This window comes from Mandrillus leucophaeus, unplaced genomic scaffold, assembly GCF_000951045.1.
Source record: "Mandrillus leucophaeus isolate KB7577 unplaced genomic scaffold, Mleu.le_1.0 Scaffold28, whole genome shotgun sequence".
Lineage (NCBI taxonomy): Eukaryota > Metazoa > Chordata > Mammalia > Primates > Cercopithecidae > Mandrillus > Mandrillus leucophaeus.
Genome location: NW_012102920.1, coordinates 2,030,700 through 2,051,877, shown reverse-complemented (window position 1 = coordinate 2,051,877; position 21,178 = coordinate 2,030,700). Strand labels below are relative to the sequence as shown.

The 21,178-nt window shown below is 61.2% G+C and overlaps 1 protein-coding gene across 2 annotated transcripts in view; it reads left to right on the top strand.

The window, feature by feature from the left end:
- Positions 1-8,708: 8,708 nt before the first annotated feature.
- The window catches only part of AGPAT2 (1-acylglycerol-3-phosphate O-acyltransferase 2), a 15,168-nt gene continuing 2,698 nt past the window's right edge, over positions 8,709-21,178 (top strand). Inside the window, exons 1-4 of one of the 2 annotated variants that reach the window (XM_011985084.1) lie at positions 8,709-9,001; positions 19,196-19,329; positions 19,614-19,789; positions 20,025-20,120. In XM_011985084.1, the coding sequence (XP_011840474.1) occupies positions 8,820-9,001; positions 19,196-19,329; positions 19,614-19,789; positions 20,025-20,120 (588 nt within the window). In that variant the 5' untranslated portion in view covers positions 8,709-8,819. The remainder of the gene's footprint in view (positions 9,002-19,195; positions 19,330-19,613; positions 19,790-20,024; positions 20,121-21,178) is intronic. The other variant, XM_011985085.1, reaches the window with a different exon arrangement.

Sequence of the window (21,178 nt, the reverse complement as noted above, 5' to 3'; positions counted from 1 at the left end):
CCAGGTGCTCTCAGCAGGGTTCTCTGGGAGGCTGGGGAGGAGGAAGGCCCAGGGCCCGGGCCCTGTGCCCAGCCAGGCCCCACAGTGCTGGGCAGTGCAGTGCCCAGAAAAAAAAAGAAAGTGTTTTTTTGAGACAGAGTCTCACTCTGTCGCCCAGGCTGGAGTGCAATGGTGCGATCTTGGCTCACTGCAAGCTCCGCCTCCCGGGTTCAGGAGATTCTCCTGCCTCAGCCTCCCAAGTAGCTGGGATTACAGGCACCCACCACCACACCTGGCTAAATTTTGTATTTTCAGTAGAGATGGGGTTTCACCATGTTGGCCAGGCTGATCTCGAACTCCTAACCTCATGAACTGCCCTCCTTGGCCTCCCAAAGTGCTGGGATGACAGGCATGACCCACTGCACCCGGCCGGAAATGAAATTTTAGGGTGGAAGATTGTATCTGTCTTTATACCAACACACTCATAAAATAAAATTTTCAATGTATTTTTATCAAGGAAGGAGCCCGTGAAGGCAAAGGGCCTGGGCCCCCAGGTTCCATCGCGCCCTGTGTGGAGGGTCCTGGCCATAGGGCAGTGGCCAACGGGGGGCTCTGGGAATGCGGATGAAAGACACCTAAAAACTTGAAGGAATGGGGAAGGAGAAAGGGAGAGAAGGCAGGGCAGGAGGGAGAGAGGGAAAACTAATTCCTCAAGCCCAGAAACTAGGATGGGTGGACTTGCAGAGGGGGAGGAACTTTAGTGCACCCCAAATACCCACAGGCGCCTGTGCAGTTCCAGTCATGCGGGCAGAGTCGCAGTCTCAGGGCCGCTCCATGCTGGTTCCCACTAGCGGCCTGGGGGCACCCACTGCTTGGAGGACGCACCCTGTGGGTGGGGCTGGGAGGCTCCCGCCTGGCGCTGCTGAGCTTTGGGGGGGCCCTGGATTCCTGGGGTGGTACCCGCCCGGCCCAGCACTCATCAGAGGACTCTGGGATTGTGCGGAAGGTTGTTGTACAGCAAGTGGCAAGTGCCCCTGGGGACGCTTTAAGGATCAAGGATGGTAGATCTAAAGCCGTGACCTCCTGTGGGCTCCCCCGTCCTCCCTCCATCCCTCTGCCCTGTGGCCTGGTGCTGCCTCCACCCCACCCCACCCCTACCCCCAGGCCTGTCCACCAGAGGGCAGTGCCGCCCAGCCCTTCGCAGAGGCCTGGGGGAGAATCCAGGGGTGGCGCTGGGGGACTCGGCCCTAGGCTGGGGAAGGGGTGGCCAGCTGAAATACAGGACACCCAGTTAGATCTGAGTTTCAGATAAACAACAAATAACACTTTTTAGTATAAGTAAGTCCCCATATTACACGGGACATGTTTATGCCAAAATATCCTTCCTTGCCTACCTGAAGTGCAGATCTAACCTGAGCCCTGGGTTTTTGTTTTGTTTGCTAAATCTGGCAACCCTGCCAGGGTAGGTGACCTGCAGGCTTTTGGAAGGCGGCTCCCAGGAGCAGGAAGGGCTCAGCAGGGATGGCCACTATCTGCCACGCCTGCCTGAGGCTGTGACTCAGGCGGGGCTGTGACTCAGGCTGGATGTGGCAGGGCGGGGAGGGTGGGAGCTGGAGGGCTGAGCTGCTGGACCTTAACCCTCACCTCTTACCCAGAGACGAGAGGACCTGACCCACTCACCTGCACTCAGGGCTCTTGTGCTGAGGCCTTGGGGTGGTGAGGGGCGTGGTACGGGTCAAAGGCCAGCGCCCTGTGTCCTCTGCTCTGGAAGGCACGGCTGCAGTTGTAGTTAGTGTTGCTGACACCCTCTAGGCTTGTGCAGTGCACAACCTGCACAGCCGGGCTGGGCATCTGGGGCAGCTTCTCTGGCTCCCTCCTTACCCAGGTCCTGCCCTCCCTCTCTCCCTGCCTGCCGTGCACCTGCCCTCACTGTGGCCTCTGGACTCCTGCTGGAGTTTCCTTGATTACATTTAAGTCACAACTCCACCTGGAATTCCACCTGGGCTCAGACACCCCAACCTTCTGGGATGGAAAAGAAAATGGAGAGTGTGGGGCAGACACCGGCTGAGCCGAGGGCAGGTCAGCACAGCCTCATGTCCGGCAGAGGGTGTCCAGGTTCTTGGCGTCATGAACAAAGAATTGGACAAAATGCACAAAGCAACGGAAGACGGATGCAGTAAAGGCAGAGATGTATTGAACATGAACGCACACTCCACGGTGGGAGCGGGGCTGAGCACAGAGGCTCGGGAGCCCTGTTACAGAACTGCCTGGGGTCTAAATACGCTCCAGAGGTTTCCATTGGTTACTTGGTCTATGTCCTATGTAAACGGAGAGGCTATTTCCTGTCGTAGCTGATGTGTTTCCATTTGATTTTGTTCTAGGAAGTGGTGTCAATCGGACTTAGGTTCCCAGGCTCCAGACCCTCTTCTCCTGCCTCACTGGGGCCCAGTCATTGCCGTGTCTGGATATCGAAGGCTGCCCCCTGGCCCTGGCTGAAGCCCACCCGCCATCCCAGAAGGCCACTCCTTCCCGGGATGTCCAGAGGCTCTTGGTGAGTCGCTTCCCAGGTGGCCCCTGACGACTGAGGGCTCCAGACTCCGCACAGTCCACACTGCCGCTGGGATCGGAGGGGCAGATTCCTCCCTCCTTCAGTCACACATTCGCTCACCAATGGGGCACCTGCCATGGGGCGCCTGCCGTGGGCCAGGAGCAGAGAAGAGGGTGCTGGAAGCGAACCCCTGGGTGGGCGGTTGGGTGGGGAGGGAAGCCCGCCTGCCTCTGCCCACAGGGAGCACAGGCCTGGCATGGCCCCGGGACACAGGCCCCTGCCCCACACGGCAGCACAGATTCCCACGGCCCAGGCCTGGCATGGTTCAGAGGAGGACACAGACACTAGGTCCACTGGGGGCTGCCTGGACTCCCTGGAAACTGTGTGCACCACCCAGGTGACCGAGAGTGCGGCACTCAGCCTGAGAAGGATCCGGTGTTGGGAGACCCTGCAGGTGCCAGAGCCAGCCCTCGGACACTTCACCGAAGGAAACTGCAGCCTCGTCTGGCACCTGATGGCCCTTTGTTGAGGTCTTGCTGTTTCTCTCATTTGGTGGAAGAGGGGACTGCGGCCCTCAGAGGAGAAGGGACCTGCCCAGGTCACAGCCTGTGGCACTCAGGCCTCGGCTTTGACTGTGATGCTGAGCCCCTAACCCCCAGCCTCAGCCTCATCTTGCCAAGAGGATGATCCTGTGGAAAGGAGAAATCGCTGCCGAAATTGGGGGGGCGAGTCTGAGCCCCCAGCTGGGTTTGCTAAGGTTTGGACCGGTGCTGCCAAAGGGCTTTCCGACCACGTCATGGGCAGAGTGCAGGGCCAGAGCCAAGGCCACCCTGCAAGAGCCAAGCCCTTGGACACCACCGCAGGCGGGAAATGGGTGCTCTGGAGGTATTTGGGGGAAGGGTGAAGGGAGGAGCTGACTGCAGCCCAGGCCTCCCTGCCCCAGCTTGCTGGGGTTGGGACCTGGGCCCCTCTGCCCCGGGGGGGATCAGCTGCTCCAAGCCCCGCCCACAGTTGGGAGGCCCTGGGAGGGGCTCAGGGAGCAGAGCCCGCTGTGGCGGGTGGGGCGGCCTTGGCAGTGGAGGGGGCTCCTGAACGGCCCATTCTCTGGGGCACTCGCCTCTGTCCTGTGCCCTAGGGGAGATGGGAGAGGAGGGGTCTTGGAGGCCCTGGGCCTGACTGGATGTCACTCTCAGCAGTGAGTAAAAAGCCATGGGTAAGGCCGAGGCTGGTGGCTGGGCCTTCGTCCCTGCCTTGCTTGGGCTGGCCTGGGCCATCCTGAGCCTCGGTCCCACTGAATCATCACACACCCCCTGCACGAAAGGGAAACTGAGGCCTAGAGAGGCAGGGCCAATCTGAGGTCACCCAGGGTCTCCTGGCTGGGTTGGGCTGCCTGACCCTGACCTTGGGCTCTTCAGCCCTGCACCACACCCCTCTCTCGGACTGGGACCCATGCACACCCCACCCTCTGGGCCTCCCTGGTCCTGTGTGAGCTCCAGCCATGGCAGTGTCAGAGGCCGGAGCTCTGCGTCTGCTCTGGTGCTTCCTGCTGCGTAGCCCAACTTGCCCCAGCTCCCTGTTCCTCAGATGCACCACTTAGACACGGGTGTCTCGGGTGCGAGAGGCTGTGCATAGGGCACAGTTGCTCTGGGCAGGGAAGGGCTACTGCAGCGTGGGCCCCTCCTTCCTGGGCCGTCTCCTCCCTTATATCTCCTGATGCCTCCCGCCCCTGTCCTCTCCGTCCACCTCTGTCCTCTGTCTCCCAGCCCAGACATCCTCCTGGCAGGAGAAGGACCCTGTGGGGTGTGCTCTGCCCCTCACCCCCACCCCAGCCTGGGATCTAAATGCTCCGGCTGGGACATCCAAAGGTGTGACCTCCTGTTGGCTCCCACGTCTGGGGCCACATGTCCCCAGGTCCCACGTGCCCTGGCCAGCGCCCCTCGGGGCCCTCACCCGCCCTCCCTGACTCCCAGGGGAGAGTGTGGACCGCCCCGCCTGCTGCAGAGGCCCGGGCAGCCAGCCCAGAGGGCTCACCTCATCTATTTTTAAGCACAAGCCCATGAAAGATTCACAGGCTGCTTTATTTACAGGTGGTGGGAATGGCGCTGCGCCCAGCACACCCACCAGGGGTCGGACAACCCGTCGGCCCGGGTACACTCTGCCCGAGAGCCCCAGGCATGCCCAGCTTGGACCTCAGTCGCTCTGTGCAGGCTGAGATCCCGGCACAGCCCGGCCTTTCCGTCCAGCCTCCAGGCCTGGCTCTGATGTCCTCCCCGGAAGGAGGGAGCCCCTGAGGAGACCATCCCGAGGCCCAGCTGTGCTGTGGCTGCCCCCTGGCCACACGTCCCAGTGTCTCCAGCTGCCAAGAACCTCTCGCCTTCCCTGGCTCTTGTCCCGGTGTCTCTCCGGGACAAGTCTTTGGGGAGAGGCCTCGTCAGGGCCACGAGCCCTGCCGGCGCAGAAGCTGCCTCCGATCACACACTGGGCACAGTGAGCGTCGCGTCTCCACTTTACAGATGAGGAAACCGAGGCTCTGGTGCTTTGGCTAATTCAGGGTGTAAAGCCAGATGGACTGGTCTTCAAAGCCTGGCTGCCCTCCTCCGCCAGTCCTTCCTGGGCCACACAGCGCTGGCTTCATCTCTGCTTCCTGGAATTGGAGAGGCTTGGCTGGTCCTTCCGTCCTCACCCGCTCCTGGGCTGTGGGCTCCCCGGGAGCCAGCTCAGCTCTCACTGTCACCTGGTGTCATGCGCTGTCTGGCTGGGTCCCAGTAAATGCCCAGGAGGACTCTCAGCTGTCCTTGGGCGGGTGCAGCCGCAGGGCCACCACCAGCCCAGCACCCCCTGCCCCTGGTAACTGAGGGCATCTCAAGGGTCAGACAGGCCGCTGGCCATCCCTACACAACAGAACCAGGCTCCCAGTCCCTCATGACACCCTTGGGATAAACCCAGCAGAGCCCATGCCAGCCGTCCCTAGGAGAGAAGCACTCATTTTAGAGAAAATCTCTTTTCTAGGCCGGGCAAGGTGGTTCACATCTGTAATCCCAGCACTTTGGGAGGCCGAAGCTGGTGGATTACTTGAGGTCGGGAGTTTGAGACCAGCCTGGCCAACATGATAAAACCCCATCTCTGGGTGTGGTGTCGGGTGCTTGTAATCCCAGCTACTCAAGAGGTTGAGGTAGGAGAATTGCTTGAACCCAGGGGGTGGAGCTTGCAGTGAACTGAGATCACGCCACTGCACTCCAGCCAGGGTGATGGAGCGAGACTCCGTCTCAAAAAAAAAAAAAAAAAAGAAAAGAAAAGAAAATCTCTTTTCTTGGCATCTCTGCCAGCCCATAAGATTCGTTGGAGCTTTACTTCTAGAAACAAAGAATGTGTTAGCTTCCCAGATGTGGCATTATATTAAAATACAAAATATTTCCTCATCAATCCCTGAGTCCCCAGCCCGCCTCCTCTCGGATCTTGTCGGAGGAAAAGTGGACATTTCTCTCAACCCTTCTGCAAGGTACAGAGAAGAGGGAGGAGGTGAAATTGGGTCACATCCTCTTCAGGAGAGCAGTGGGCAAAACCGCACTTGTCTGGAGAGGCAACAGGGTCACCGTGTGCTGCCCTGGCGCTGCTCCCGCCAGCCCTGGCAGGAGCCTTCGCTCTGTTCCTCTTTCCACCAGTCGGTCCCGGCTGTCTGGTGTTCACCCTTGAGAGCCTCAGTTTTCCCTCTGTAAAATGGGGATGCATTTGCTGCTATGGAAAGTGTGTGCTGCGTACCTGCTATGTGCCAGGCATTGGCCTGAGTGCTGGTCATACACGGTACACAAAACACACGAGGCCCCACGGGCTCCATGCCAGGCGGAGGAGAGGAGGGAGAGGCGTCCAACACACACACAGTCACCCGGGGGTGGGGGAAGATGGCGGCCACCCTGGAACGGTCAGTGGGCTGGGAGGTAAAGGACAAGAAGGGGGCTGGCACGTAAAGCCCCTGGACAGGCCTGAGGGTTGTGAGGACTGGAGTCCACAGCCAGGGTACAACCTGCTCGGGACCTGGAAGGCTCGGGACAGAGCCTCCAGCTGAAGGTGCTGTGAAGCTCCACCCGTCCAGGAAATCCACTTGGGACCTCAGCCCCCACCCCCACATCCCCCAGCTTCCAGCAGTGGCACTCCTGGCTGCAGGGTGCACCCACCATATCTGCCCTGGGAGGTGAAAACCCCGCAGTCCTCAGCAGCCACCTCTCAACCTCCCAGGCACAGCAGCAGAGCTCTCAGACCTCCGGGCTGCGGGGTGCACAGTTCCGGCTCCAAGAGTGGAAATAGGTCAAACCAGGCCCTCCAAGCTGATTCCAGATGAAGCCCAAATGAATCTGGAAGGAGACTGGGCTGGAGAATGCTCTCCTGGGTTTTGCTGTAAGATGCCCACAGGCCTAAGGCAAAAGGATGTGTCTCCACTTTCAAGAAAAGCTGGGACCACTTGGGCAGGGGCTGCTGAGCCCAGGCAGCGAGACCCCACATCCTTCAGGACTGCAGTTCCCCATTCATTTGAAGAGCAGTTTCTGTATTTGTCATTGTCTCAGCACAGTTTGGGGGGGTGGTTACAATATTCAGGGAAATGTTTTAATAGCTCAACTCTGCATCTGAAAAGAGGGGCTGTAATCCCCTACTGACCCCTGAGAGCACAGGGCGGCCAGTACTCCAGCAACTGCAGCAAACCCGAGTCCGTATGAGGAGGGACCCCAGGAAACTGCTTTTCTTTTATTTATTTATTTATTTATTTATTTTTGAGGCGGAGTCTCACTCTGTCACCCAGGCTGGAGTGCAGTGGCCGGATCTCAGCTCACTGCAAGCTCCGCCTCCCGGGTTTACGCCATTCTCCTGCCTCAGCCTCCCGAGTAGCTGGGACTACGGGTGCCCGCCACCTCGCCTGGCTAGTTTTTTGTATTTTTTTTAGTAGAGACGGGGTTTCACCGTGTTAGCCAGGATGGTTTTGATCTCCTGACCTCGTGATCTGCCCTTCTCAGCCTCCCAAAGTGCTGGGATTACAGGCTTGAGCCACCGCGCCCGGCCTTTTTAATTTATTTTAATTTATTTATTTTTTGAGACTGGGTCTCACTCTGTCTCCCAGGCTGGAGTGCAGTGATATAGTCTTGGTTCACTGCAAGCTCCGCCTCCCGGGTTCCCGCCATTTTCCTGGCTCAGCCTCCAGAGTAGCTGGGACTACAGGCACCCGCCACCACGCCCGGCTAATTTTTTGTAGCTTTAGTAGAGACGGGGTTTCACTGTGTTAGCCAGGATAGTCTCGATCTCCTGACCTCATGATCCGCCCTCCTCGGCCTCCCAAAGTGCTGGAATTACAGGCGTGAGCCACCACGCCCGGCCAGGAAACTGCTTTTCAATCTCTATCTGCTCCCTGAGATGGGACGCCAGGTGGGGGCTGGGCCAGGTGACTGCCGCCCTTGTCCCAGCCGCACCTTGCCCCGCCACGCTGGCCGTGCTGCCAAGCGGATGTGAACGCTGCCACCTGACACCCACCTTGCCTGCCCCGGGAGCGTCCCTGGTGACAAGGCTACTTCTGGTACCCAGTGTGGGGCATCCCAGCCCCGCGCAGAAACGCCCCAGTTTGCCTGCCCGCCTCCAAGAGTCTCCCCACAGGGGCCAAAGGGCACCCTAAGAGCCAGGCCTTCGGCCAGGTGGCCACTGGTCACTCGGAGGCGGTTCGAGCGGCCCTTTGCGTGACCACCGGCCTGGCACGGGCGGTCGCGTCCCCGCTGCCTTTGCGCCCTTGGGGAGCTGTGGTTCTGGGCGCAGGAGCCTGTGGCTGCCCCGGCAGCGGGGCGAGGGGGTACCGGGCGGGGCAGAAGGCCCAGACCGTGGGGGTCAGCGCCACAGACTGAGCGTCCGGGAAGCCAGGATGGGGGGTCCCTGGGACCGGCAGGGTGGGAGCAGAGCGCCAGAGCCTCGGTGACCTGGCAGTGGACTGCGGGGAGAGACCGTGGAGGGACGGGCCGGGTGACCCAGGGCGGGAACGGGGGGGCCGTGTCGGGGCGGGGTTGGCGACAATGTCGGGCGGGGCTGGGGGGCCGTGTCCGGGCGGGGCCTGGTGAGGGGGCCGTGTCGGGGCGTGTTTGGGGACGGTGTCAGGGCGGGGCGCCTCACCTAGCCCTTCCCTGCCGCGCGCTCCTCGCCACACCCCGCGCCCCGCCCCGCCGCGCCGCCCTCGCAATAAGGGGCCTGAGCGCGCCGGGGAGGAGCGGGAGCGGGAGCGGGAGTGAGCGGGGCCGCGCCGTCGGGCGCCGGGCCGGGCCGGGCCATGGAGCTGTGGCCGTGTCTGGCCGCGGCGCTGCTGTTGCTGTTGCTGCTGGTGCAGCTGAGCCGCGCGGCCGAGTTCTACGCCAAGGTCGCCCTGTACTGCGCGCTATGCTTCGCGATGTCCGCCGTGGCCTCGCTCGTCTGCCTGCTGCGCCACGGCGGCCGGACGGTGGAGAACATGAGGCAAGGCCTGGGGCCGCCGGGAGGGGCCGGGGAACCGCCGCGCCGCTTCCGCTTCCCTAACTTTCTTCTGGGTTTCCCTCCTTCCTGCCCCGCCCGGCCCGCCCCGCTCCGCTCCGAGGCTCCGGGGAGAGCGCGCCTGGGCCGGCGGCGGGCACGGGAGGGGGTCCCGGAGGGAGGGGGTCCCGGAGCCGGCGTCACAGTGCCCAGCACCCCACCCGCCGCCCTGGCCCCGGGCGTCTACACCGGTTTCGGCCTCCGCCGCGTGCCTGTAGTCCGGCGTGGGGTTCCGGGGGCGGAGCGGCTTTCGGAGAGCAAGGGGGCCGGGCCGCGCTGAGAGAGGCTCAGCCCTGCTTCCTGAGCGGGGAAACCGAGGCCAGGGCTGCGGGGACTTGCCCCAGGGCCATTCACTGGGGCGCACGGCGGCGTGGGGCGTCCCTCGGCCTCCCTCCGACGCCCTCCTGCCCGTCGGCCTGGTGATGGGCGCACCTGTGAGGCGGGTTCCCCTCTCACCCCTTCTTCTTCGCAGGGAGGTGGGGGACCCGGAGGGGACCTGCTTCCGTGCTGGGGAGCGCGACGCTAGCCTCCAGCTCTGAGGGTCCAGCTTCCACGCGAAGCGAAGGAAGAGTTAGGACTAGGGTTTGGCGGGGCTGAAATGTTCCCCTGGGCACCTTCCAGAAGGTGGGAGCTTGCTTTTGCCAGGCTGGGGTTGGGGGCCAGAGTTCAGACTGGGCTGCCAAGGATTGCGGGGGCTGGCTGCTCCTGGGCGGGGTGGCTGCCGGAGAAGGCTTTTGCCTGCCCCCTCTCCCTGTTAGCCATCCCTAGGCTGTTGCTACATTTCTCTCTGCCCTGTTTGGACTGCCCAGCCAGTGGCTTTTGCAATGGCCTGAGGTGGGGGCATTGCAGCCCCAGAGGCCCCCTTCCCCATGGCTCCAGGGGCAGTGGGTGAGGGTTTGCCAGCTCCCCACACTCGCTGTCCTTGCCAGTCCTGGGAGGGCGCTGAGGCTTCTGGAACAGGCCTACATTCACGGACCGCCCCCCCCCCCACCATGGCTTCCCACGGAGCCCCAGAAGCTCCAGGAATATGAAGAAAGACCCTGGGGCTGATGGTGAGCATGGAGAGTCCGAGAAGGGCCTGGTAGCTGCTCAGCCGGACATGTGTGTGACCGGTGCTGATGTGGGCCGGGTGGCCCAGGCCGGGGTCCCGGGGAGCGCACCCTCCAGGGCTGGCCCAGGTGGTGACTGGCGCTGACCTCCCCAGTGGAGTGCCCTTCAGGGAGGAAGGCAGTTTCCAGCAACAGGGAGTTCCTGGGGGCTGGGCTCTGGGCACCTGTGCTGGAATATCTGAAGGCCTCACCTGTGGTTCTGGCCCTGGGATCCCCTGTGGGCAGGGCCCCCCTCAGCCCCTGGGGTGATTCAGAGTAGGAGCGAGGGTGCAGCTTTCCCAGCTGAGGAGGGGCCAGTCTATGGGTTCCTTGGGGGAGTGCCCCCCACCCCGAGGAAATGGCATGTGTGGTTCTGACGCCAGCAGGGCATCCTGGGCCGGGTGTGTCCTGGGGTGCGGACAGACAGGGGACAGAGTCCTGTTCTTTTAGCAGAAGTGACGGTGCACCTGACTTAGGAGACCCTGGAGCAGACCCCACTACTGAGCTAGGCCCCAGGCCATGGGCCTCTTCATCGGCAGCCTCCTCGTGTGAGAGCCTGGCTTGCTCTGCAGGGGCCTCTGCCTGAACTTCATGGATGTTTCCCAGGGGCCAAGTCGCAGTTCACCTGCTGCCCTTTCTATGGACCTGGCTGGCTGCGCTGGCTGGCACTGGCCCTGCTGCCCCGCTCACCCACTCGGCCCTGTCCCCATCTCAGCCTGGAGATTCTGACTAACCCGGGTGTCCTCGGGACCTGGGGCCTCTGATGGTGCTTGGATGGGACCCTCCTGCCACCCTTACCTCTCCAGGGCAGCACCCAGGCTCAGGCCTGCGGACTAGTGGCTTCTGGGACACTGGCTGCTAACAGCAGGTGCTTTGTTCCTGCTTTGGTCCCTGAAGAGAAGGGAGGGCCGGAGGGCGGGGCAGTCTGGAGGAGAGGCCTGGGGCTCCATGGCTGCCTTCCCCACACCTCTGCACGGGCTCCCAAGACTCCCAGCAATGGCTAAGAGTGGGGCTGTTGTGAACATGCATTCACTCCGTGGGGGCCGTCGGGAGGGGCGAGAAAGGCAGATGAACAGGAGGCGCTTTGTCACGCCAGGGAAGGGACCCGGGGGGCTGGAAGGGAGGGAGGGGATACTTGGCCTCTGTTCCTGCTCTGCGCCACGGATGTCTCCAGCCTTGGGAACACGGATTCGCATGTGCTCCGTGTTACAAATAAGGACACTGAGGCTGAGATAAGCAACTTGAAACTGGGGCAGGTGCCCAAGCCAGGACGGGGTGGAACTGGGGTTTGAACCCACTGACAGTGACTACAGAGTACCTGCTTTTCCCTTTCCCCCCGTTCCCAGCCCAGCGCTTGGCACCGTCGGGGCAGCCCTGTGGCAGGCCTGAGCTCTGGGAGGGATGCTCCGTCTTGCCCCTGAGCAATGGCTGCCCTGGCTGAGGCCCAGCCCCTCCCCACGTGGTTCTAGGCAGCACCCAAGAGCCCCCCGCTGTCCACACTGTAGTTCTGAGCATGTGAGGGTCGGTGATGGGACTAGAACCGCCGAGGCAGCCTTTGCTCCCACCGGGCTTGGGGCCGAGACCATGGACCCCTCCCAGGCAGGGGGTGCCCCCGAGCCCTTCCCTGTGTGCACAGTTAGGGTGGAGCTACAGGGCAGGTTTCCTCACCAGGGGCCGATGCCCTGGTACATCCATTCGACAGAGGAAAGCAAAGCCCAGAGCCCCTCTGTGTCCTACAGCTGGGTCCAGCTACAGGATCTGAAAACCCTGAAGACGGCAGCTTAACCCACAGAGAAGTTTACTTTTTCATGCAGAAAAGCAGACCAGATGGGCAGCCTAGGGAAACAGCAGTTAGTTTCCGGCTCCTTTGACCTATGTTCCTACCATTTTCAGCGTCCTAGAGAGAAAAGGGGTGCCCTTCCTCTTAAGGATGCTCCCCGAATTGAACCCCATGCTCTGCTGGTATCCGGAGGCCAGGACCTAGTGGTCGTGACAGCTCCTGGCTGCAGGGCGGCTCCTGTCCCGTGGAGCAGGTGCCCATGCCACACGCCCAGTGTGGGAAGAACGCACAGGAGACTTGGGATGTCGGGCAAGGTTTGATCCAGATTTGCCGGCCAGTGCACAGTCCTGGGTCCCCTGACAGATGTCCGGTGGGGACAGTGCCATCGGGGAGCCCTGTGTCACTGCAGCACTGGGGTCTTAGTCCCAAGGGAGACTGTCACCTTGGTTCTCCAGAGCTCTCCAGGTGTCTCTCTGCAGGCCCAGAAATTGGCGCTGTCCTGATTGAGGGATGGGAGAGCTTCTCTGGCCCCACCTCCTTCCAGCCCGCTATACCTGCACTCCCACACATCCCCTTTGAGGAGTCATTGGGGACCCCCCACGTCCAGGTGTTTGTGTGGGCTGGACCCCCCACCCCTATGGACCCATCCTGCCTTGTGCTGCAGCTCGGATGACACTTATCAGAAAACACCAGATTCCTCGCTGGGGCCCCGTCCCCGGAGCATCCTTGATGGCTCTGTGTGGCCCCATTGAGTCCCGGGGGGTTGGGGGGAGGCTGCCCTGAATGAGCTCACATAGCTGAGGATGGGCAAGTCCTGGCTCAGAGGGCTGCTGGGTCTCCTGGGAGTGTCCCAGCCCAGGACCAGGGCAAGGGTCAGCGAGTGACCTTCCACGAGGACAGCCTGGCCAATGGCCTGGGCCCTGACCTAGACCCGCCTCTCAGCTGCCTGAACCCGCTGCTGGTGGGACCGGGGACTTAGGCACATTGAGGGGCCTTTCGCTTTGATTTACTTTGGATTTTTTTTTTTTTTGAGACAAAGTCTCGCTCTGTTGCCCAGGTTGGTTTCAAACCCCTGGGCTCAAGTGATCCACCTGCCTCAGCCTCCCAAAGTGCTGGGGTCATAGGCGTGAGCCACCACACCCAGGCCCGCCCATTTTGGATTCTTTCCCTCCTGTGTCATCCTCGTCACAGCCACTGTTGGTGGAGGTCCTGTCCTGGCCCGAGGGTGCGCCGGGTGTCGGGCCTTATAGAGTGGAAGCCCGTACACCCTTCCAAATGAGCCTGGGAGGGGGGTCAAGTGCATTGCCCGAGGCCATAGCTGGGATAAAGGGAAATGGGATCCAAATCCCCGTCTGGCCCAGAGCCTGGGTGTGGGAGCAGCCCAGGTGTCTGGGGGCTGAGCTCAGGTCTGAGGAGGCTGGATTCCTACAGACCCCAGAGGGGTCTCTTATGGCGCTTCGCTCAAGGCTGGTAGGCTCCAGTCTGAGGGCTCCTGAAAGAGACTGGGGCAGGACCTGGGCTTTCCCTCAGCAAGAGCCCGCTGCTCAAATGCCACCCGAAGGGCCCAGTCTGGGCTCAGCCTTGCTTGGTTTTGGGCACTGGGCTGCTTCCTGGGCCTCCTGCCTTGCTGGGCAAAGCTGGCACAAGTCACCTGCCTGGCAGCGGCCAGCAGGGTTCCCCAAGCTGCAGGCTTCCAGCGACCTTGGCTTTGCCCCTGCTGGGGTACCCTGGGGAGGCAGGGAGTCCAGGACCTGGAGTTGGGGTCCGTGTGACTGTGTCCTGGACCAGCACAGCGACACGTGCCCCAGGCTTTGGGGAAAGGACAGGGCAGCCTCTCGTCCCCCTGTGGTTGGTGGGAGGAGAGTTTGGGTGAGGCAGGGTGTTTGGCCCAGGACGGGACCTGGGCTGGGCAAGCTGGTCGGGGAAGCCTGGCGACAGTGGCTGCTCTGGCCACTCTGAGCTTCCTGCTGGGGGAGGCCGGAGCAGGCTCCCAGCCTGCTGAGGGGTTGAGTGGGCTGCAGAGCCTGGGGGAGGGAGGGAGCCTCAGGATCAGCTCCTAGAGTCCTAATGGGGGCCCTTGCCGCCCCAGCACGGCTCTGCCAGCTCAGAAGCAGGGTTCCGAGGGGGCACTCAGGCCTGTTCTGGCTTCCCTGCTGTGTGGCCTTGGGGAAGTCACTTAACTTTGCTGAACCTTGAACCTCAGCTTCCTCATCTGAAGAGGGGGGTTATGATCGTACCTACCCTGGGGTGTTACCGTCAGAACGAAAGGGTGACTCACGTAGAACCCTTGTCTCGGGGCTTTGCACACAGGAGGTACAGGGGGTCTCTGTGCTTAGAAGGTGATTTTTCTCTGGGTTCCCCCGGGGTGTCCGGCTGCAGGAGCTTCTGCAGGGCTTACAAGGTTCAGGCCCTTCCTCTCTGAGGAAACACTTTTTTTTGAGATGAGGTCTTGCTCTGTCACCCAGGCTGGAATACAATGGTACCATCTCGACTCACTACAACCTCCACCTCCTTGGTTCGGGTGATTCTCCCGCCTCAGCCTCCTGATTAGCTGGGATTACAGGCACCTACCACCACGCCTGGCTAATTTTTGTTCTTTTAATAGAGACGGAATCTCACCATGTTGGCCAGACTGGTCTCGAACTCCTGACCTCAGGTGATCCGCCTGCCTCGGCCTCCCACAGTCCTGGGATTACAGGCGTGAGCCACCTCGCCCAGCCAGGAACTGCTTTTAAAGTGAGAGTCTATACTTTCCCACCAGCTTTCAGAGAGCTCTGAACTATGTATGGGACACTAGGGGAGGAAGTGCAGTGGCTCCACGTGGCTGGTGCAGGTGGCCCTTTGTCCCCTTGAGGACAACTTGGACTTTCTTCTGCCTCCAGGGTATACTTTTCTCCCCCAGCCACACCATGGGCTGCAGAGTTCTGGAGAGCCACAGCCTCCTCCTGGCCTGGGGCAGCCTCCATCCGTCCATCTTTCTGGCCTGAGGACCAGGGGCCGGTGGTGGGCGGCAGGACAGAGCGTCTGCTCAGTGCTGCCTGCTGGGCGGGGATTTGTAACCTGTGTCTTTCACAGTTGAGAGAAGTATCAGTGCACGATCCATCCCCTAAGCAGCTTAGATATTTAAAATAATAATAATAATAACAAGTTTTAGAGCTGGAGAGTGGTGCTGACCGCACAGCAGGGGATGCGCTGAGTGCCATGGAACCATGCGCTGAGAAACGGGTAAAATGATAATGTTTAAGTGGTGCATGGTATACCACAATCAAAACAGAAGAGGGCCGGGTGCCTGGCTCACTCCTGTCATTCCAGCACTTTGGGAGGCCGAGGCGGGCGGATCACGAGGTCAGGAGTTTGAGACCAGCCTGGCCAACATGGTGAAACCCCATCTCTGCCAAAAATACAAAAATTAGCCCGGCATAGTGGTGGACACCTGTAGTCCCAGCTACTTGCTAGGCTGAGGCAGGAGAATTGCTTGTACCCGGGAGGTGGAAATGGCAGTGAGATGAGATCACGCCACTGCACTCCAGCCTAGGTGACAGCAAGACTCTGTCTCAAAAAAAATAAATGGACATCTCATTTTTTAATAATTTTAGATTTACAGAGAAGTTGCAGAGATATTACAGGGGGACTCCATATGGCCCTCACCAGTCCTCCCTTGTTAATATCTTCCATCACCAAGATGCAGTTGTCAACACTAAGAAACCAGCTGACCTGCTGTGGTGGCTCATGCCGGTAATCCCAGCACTTTGGGAGGCCGAGGCGGGAGAATCACCTGAGGTCAGAAGTTTGAGACCAGCCTGGCCAACATGGTGAAATCCCGTCTCTACTAAACATACAAAAACTAGCCAGGCATGGTGGCGTGTGCTTGTAATCCCAGCTACTTGGAGGCTGAGGCAGGAGAATTGCTTGAATCCAGGAGGCGGAGGTTGCAGTGAGCCGAGATGGTGCCACTGCACTCCAGCCTGGGTGACAGAACGAGACTCTGTCTCAAAAAAAAAAAAAAAAAAAGAAAAAAAAAAGAAAAAGAAAAAAAAAAAAGGCTGGGTGTGGTGGCTCATGCTTGTAATCTCAGCACTTTGGGAGGCCGAGGCGAGCAGATCACTTGAGGTCAGGAGTTCAAGACCAGCCTGGCCAACATGGTGAGACCCCCCCATCTCTACTAAAAATACAAAAAATTAGCCAGGTGTGGTGGCATACGCCTGTGATCCCAGCTACTCGGGAGGCTGAGGCATGAGAATTGCTTGAGCCTGGGAGGTGGTGGTTGCAGTGAGCTGAGATCACACCACTGCCCTTCAATCTGGGTGACAGAGTGAGACCCTGTCTCAAAAATAAAAAAGTAGATAAAAGATGGAACTGGCCAATGTCACTACCAGAGGGAACCACTGTCCCTTTCAGATGTGACCCGAGACTTCTGCAGGCAGCTAGCTTTGGAATTGCAGGTGCGTCTTGGCTGCTGCTAGAAATCTTACGCGTGTCCTTCACAGGATGTGAGCGTGGACCTGCCCTGTTTTTTCCCTCTGTCGCAGCTGGCTGTGAAACGGACCCTAATTTACTTTCCCTCTCCCTACCGGCGGACATTTAAGCATTTTCAGGTTTTCCTAATTCACCGCACACTTGAGCACCCCAGGCTTTTCCGGGCGTCGGGCGAATTCCTGGAAGATTCTGAGAGGAGAGGGGCCAGGTTTCCTCAGGGCTCTGGCCGGGCCTGCCAACCTGCCCTCTGGAAGCATCTGTGTCTGTGCGACTCCCCACTCCTGCCAGGTGCTGGGCCCGTTCCCAACACCCTGGCTGGCACCTCCTGTTATCAGGCGTTTTAATCTGTGCTGGGAGGGAAGGATGAGGACGGTCTCTTGTTTCCGTTTGCATTTCTTTGATTGGTGACGCCACCGTCTTGCTAGCAGCAGACAGTTCCGTGTTTTGTGTTGGTGAACTGCCAGCTATTGCCTCCTGGTCGTCTTGGAGCGTCACAGGGGTCCGGGAAGCTGGATCGTGCAGATGAGTATGGAGGCAAAACAGCCCTGCAGTTCCCCTGAGCGTGCGGGTGCTGCCAGCCTGGGCACGCCTTCTGGGTGGGAGGGGGCGGTGGCCGGCATGGCCTGGAGAGACATCTCCAGAGCTGGCTGAGGAGGGCAGATCTGAGGAGGCCCCAGGCTTCCAAGTCCAGGGACGGACGGCTGGACTCATCATCAGAATTAACCATTAGGCCCCCCTTGACTCAGTTTCCCCATCTGCAACCGGGGTCATGAGCGTTGCCCCATCCGCCGGAGGTGGTGCTGCCACAGGCCTGGGCTCACACATGGAAGGGCAGAGCGCCAGGACCAGGGAGGGGATGGGGGGGTTGGTGTCGTATGGGAACAGACGTCAGCCGGGGAAGGTGGACAATTCTGGAGACGAGGGAGGAGATGGTTGCAGGACACCGAATGTGCCCAGCGCCTGTGAACCGTGCACCCAGAAAAGGCCAAGGAGATACATTTTATATTACGTGTATTTTACCACGATTTTTTTTTTTTTTTTTTTTTTGAGACGGAGTCTCGCTCTGTCGCCCGGGCTGGAGTGCAGTGGCCGGATTTCGGCTCACTGAAAGCTCCGCCTCCCGGGTTTACGCCATTCTCCTGCCTCAGCCTCCCAAGTAGCTGGGACTACAGGCGCCCGCCACCTCGCCCGGCTAGCTTTTTGTATTTTTTTAGTAGAGACGGGGTTTCACCGTGTTAGCCAGGATGGTCTCGATCTCCTGACCTCGTGATCCGCCCGTCTCGGCCTCCCAAAGTGCTGGGATTACAGGCTTGAGCCACTGCACCCGGCCGATTTTTTTTTTTAAAGGCAGGGCGAGTTGGCTCAGGCCTGTAATCGCAGCACTTTGGGAGGCCGAGGTGGGCAGATTGCTTGAGCCTAGGAGTTCGAGATCAGCCTGGCCAACACGGTGAAACCCCATCTCTACCAAAAATACAAACACTAGCCAGGTGTGGTGGCACACGTCTGTGGTCCCAAGCTAGTCAGCGGCCTGAGGTGGGTGGAGGCTGGAGTGAACCGAGATTGTGACACTGCCCTCCAGCCTGGGTGACAGAGCAAGACCCTATTAAAACAACAAAAATCCCCACCAGTGTGACTTTGAGAGGAGGCCTCGGCTTTGAAACCCTGCTCTGTGGCCTGGAGCAGTTTCTCAGACTCATCTGCACAAAGCGGGGGGCCCTCAGGACTGTTGGGGGATCAAATGGCGGGGGGCACTACTCTGTGTGGAGAGGGGAGCAGCACTGGGAGCCCCCCGGTCAGCGCTGGCACAGCCTTGCCCCTGGTCATCCACCCCTGCTGGAGCTTTGGGGTGAGCTCCGTCCTCCTGGTTCCATCCCTGCCGGCTGCCCTGTGATGGGCAGGTACCCTCTCTGCGGTATGCCCAGAGCTTCCTGGCAGCGCAGCAGGGCACAGGCTTGGGGCGCTTGGAGCCGGTCAGAGACTTCGGGTGTCCCTTGGACATCCCTGGTCCCAACCATGATGGGCTGCTTGGACGAGGCCACCTCACGTTCGCAGGTGCTCCAAGGACAGCCGTCAGTGGGCTGGGCCCCTGCCAGAGTGGGGGCTGCTGGGGCCGGTGCTCAGGTGGCCGGGACCCTGGCTCTGTTCCTGCTCCTGGTGTGAACTCAGACAAGCCCCGAGCCCCCCGCCGCCTATTCATGGGGAAAGGGAACCCGGCCTGATTCTGCAGGGTAGGGGTGAGAGGAGGACTTGGTCTTGGCTGTTTTCTGGAAGAGCCTTTCGCAGGTCCTTTCAGAGGTGTCCACTGGCACTGACACTTTATTCCTGATGTGACCCTGCCTTGAGGGGCCAGTGACCTTCCCCAGGGTGTGTGGGGCCCCATCTCCTCTGCAGGGGTGCAGAGGCTGCTCTCCCTGACGTGGGTCCTTCATGGTGGACGTGAGAGCCAGTGCCGCTTCCTTTCCGGCTGGGTCCCCTGTGGGGTGTTTGAGGGCTGGGCAGGTCCCTGGACGTGGATTTGGAAGTGGGCGCCTGCCCATGCTCCTAGCATCCGAGTTCCAGAGGCTCTGGGTTTTCCCCTGTTGCTGGGGAGATGGAGGCAGGGCAGCCGTCCAGGTGGGTGAGCCGGGCCCGGGACTCTGTCCCTTCAGGGGCTCCCTCCCATGTGTCTCCCGGTCTCCTGCCCTGCGCCAGGAGGGCCCCTCCCCGGCCTCCTCCGCACCCCACCCCCAGGCCTCCGCACCCCAGCCTCGGCTGCGGGATTTGCGGGGCCCGTGTTCACGGTGGCCTCCCCTGCAGCATCATCAGCTGGTTCGTGCGAAGCTTCAAGTACTTCTACGGGCTCCGCTTCAAGGTGCGGGACCAGCACAGGCTGCAGGAGGCCCGGCCCTGCGTCATCGTCTCCAACCACCAGAGCATCCTGGACATGATGGGTAGGCCGGGCATCCGGGGCGGCTTCCGGGTTCTGAGTGGGGCCCGCTGAGCTGGCGCTGTGCGGGGCTGGGGCGGGGTCCCGAGGACGAAGACACAGAGGACAAGACACTGCCTGTGCCTGGGCGAGCCTGGCCTCAGTCCCTCCCTCAGGGCCGGACACAGAGGCTCGGAGGCCACACAACCCGCCCAGGTAGCCAGGGAGAAGGCAGGGCCCCAGGCAGGTCTGTGGGTGCTCAGCGACTGTCTCCCCCTCTCCCTGTCTCTCTCTCTCTCTGTCTCCCAGGCCTCATGGAGGTCCTTCCGGAGCGCTGCGTGCAGATCGCCAAGCGGGAACTGCTCTTCCTGGGCCCCGTGGGCCTCATCATGTATCTCGGGGGCGTCTTCTTCATCAACCGGCAGCGCTCTAGCACTGCCATGACGGTGATGGCCGACCTGGGCGAGCGCATGGTCAGGGAGAACGTGAGTGTGCAGGGCCGGGGCTGGGTGGGGTCGGGGTGGGGCCCGGGCGGGGTCAGGCGGGGACCAGCCTGTGACTTGGTTTTGGCAGAAAAAAGACCCCCACATCATCCTTGCTCCTCAGATCGGGTCCCACGCCAGCTGCTTCACAGAGTGGGGCTTCTTCAGAGGGGAGGGAGCGCCGCCTTTCTGGGGTGACCTGGACGTGAGGTCAGCCCAGGCTCTTCTCTCCCTGCAGCTCAAAGTGTGGATCTACCCCGAGGGTACTCGTAACGACAACGGGGACCTGCTGCCTTTTAAGAAAGGCGCTTTCTACCTGGCGGTCCAGGCACAGGTAGGCCGAGCCCAGCCCTCCCGGGGGGGGTGCAGGCTGCGGAGGCAGGGTCAGGCTGGCTTAAGGCAGGAGGTGACCACCCAGCCAAGCTGAGGACACTTGGCAGGCAAGGGACTCCTCCCACTGAGTTGGGGGACAGGGCCTCCTTGCCCCTTCCCACACTTGCCCCCTGACCGGCCAGGGAGGGCAGCCCCTTAGGCTTTTGCCCACACAGAGCCCCGAATGACCAGCTGCCCTTGGTGAGCACCCAGGACGTGGCCTGCGAGGCTGGGCAGGTAGAGGGGTGGGAAGCCGGGCCGCTGGCCTCTGCCCACCAGGCTCTCAGGAGGCTCATTCTGGGCCCGTGCCTGGCTGGGGTGGGCTTCAGGGCATGGGCAGTGGGTCTGGACAAGCCAGGCTTTTGGTGTAGCGGCGGGTCGGGCCAGAGCTTGGGGTGGGTGGAGCTCATTGTGAGCGGCACCTGCAGACTCTGGACTTCCTGGTCCCCAGCCTCCAGGGGTGCAGCGCGTCCTAGGATGTCTGGGAGAGGCCAGGGTATACCCAAACCCGCGTCACCTGTCCTGCCCCTGCCGCTGTGCTGGGGAGAGCTGCGTCAGGAGAAGGAGCTTTTACCCTACCTGGGTGGGGTCTCACTCAGGGCCGGGGTCTCAGGTCCTTCCCTCACACTGGCCTGTAGTGGCCCCCGGTGCCTGACCCTGTGCAAGGTGGGTGGGTGGGGGCCCTTCTTCCGGAGGCTCCCAGCTAAGGCTGTGAGGCCTGGGGAGCCCTGGAGGCACTGGGCTGGGCGGGCATCCTTGGGCTCTGATCCCAGCCCTGCCCAGGTGCAGGACACACCTGCCCAGCCTGGGGCTGATGTCACTTCCCTTTGGGGGCGGAGTGACGGCTGGATCGGCTCTGGGAGAGAAGGGAGATGGGAGGCTGTGATGCGGGAGGCTGGGGGTGGCGGCAGCCAGGAGACTGCTCCCAGTCCCCACCTACCTGCCGGCCCCCTCCCTCCCTGCTCCCAGTCCCCACCTACCTGCCGGCCCCCTCCCTCCCTGCTCCCAGTCCCCACCTAC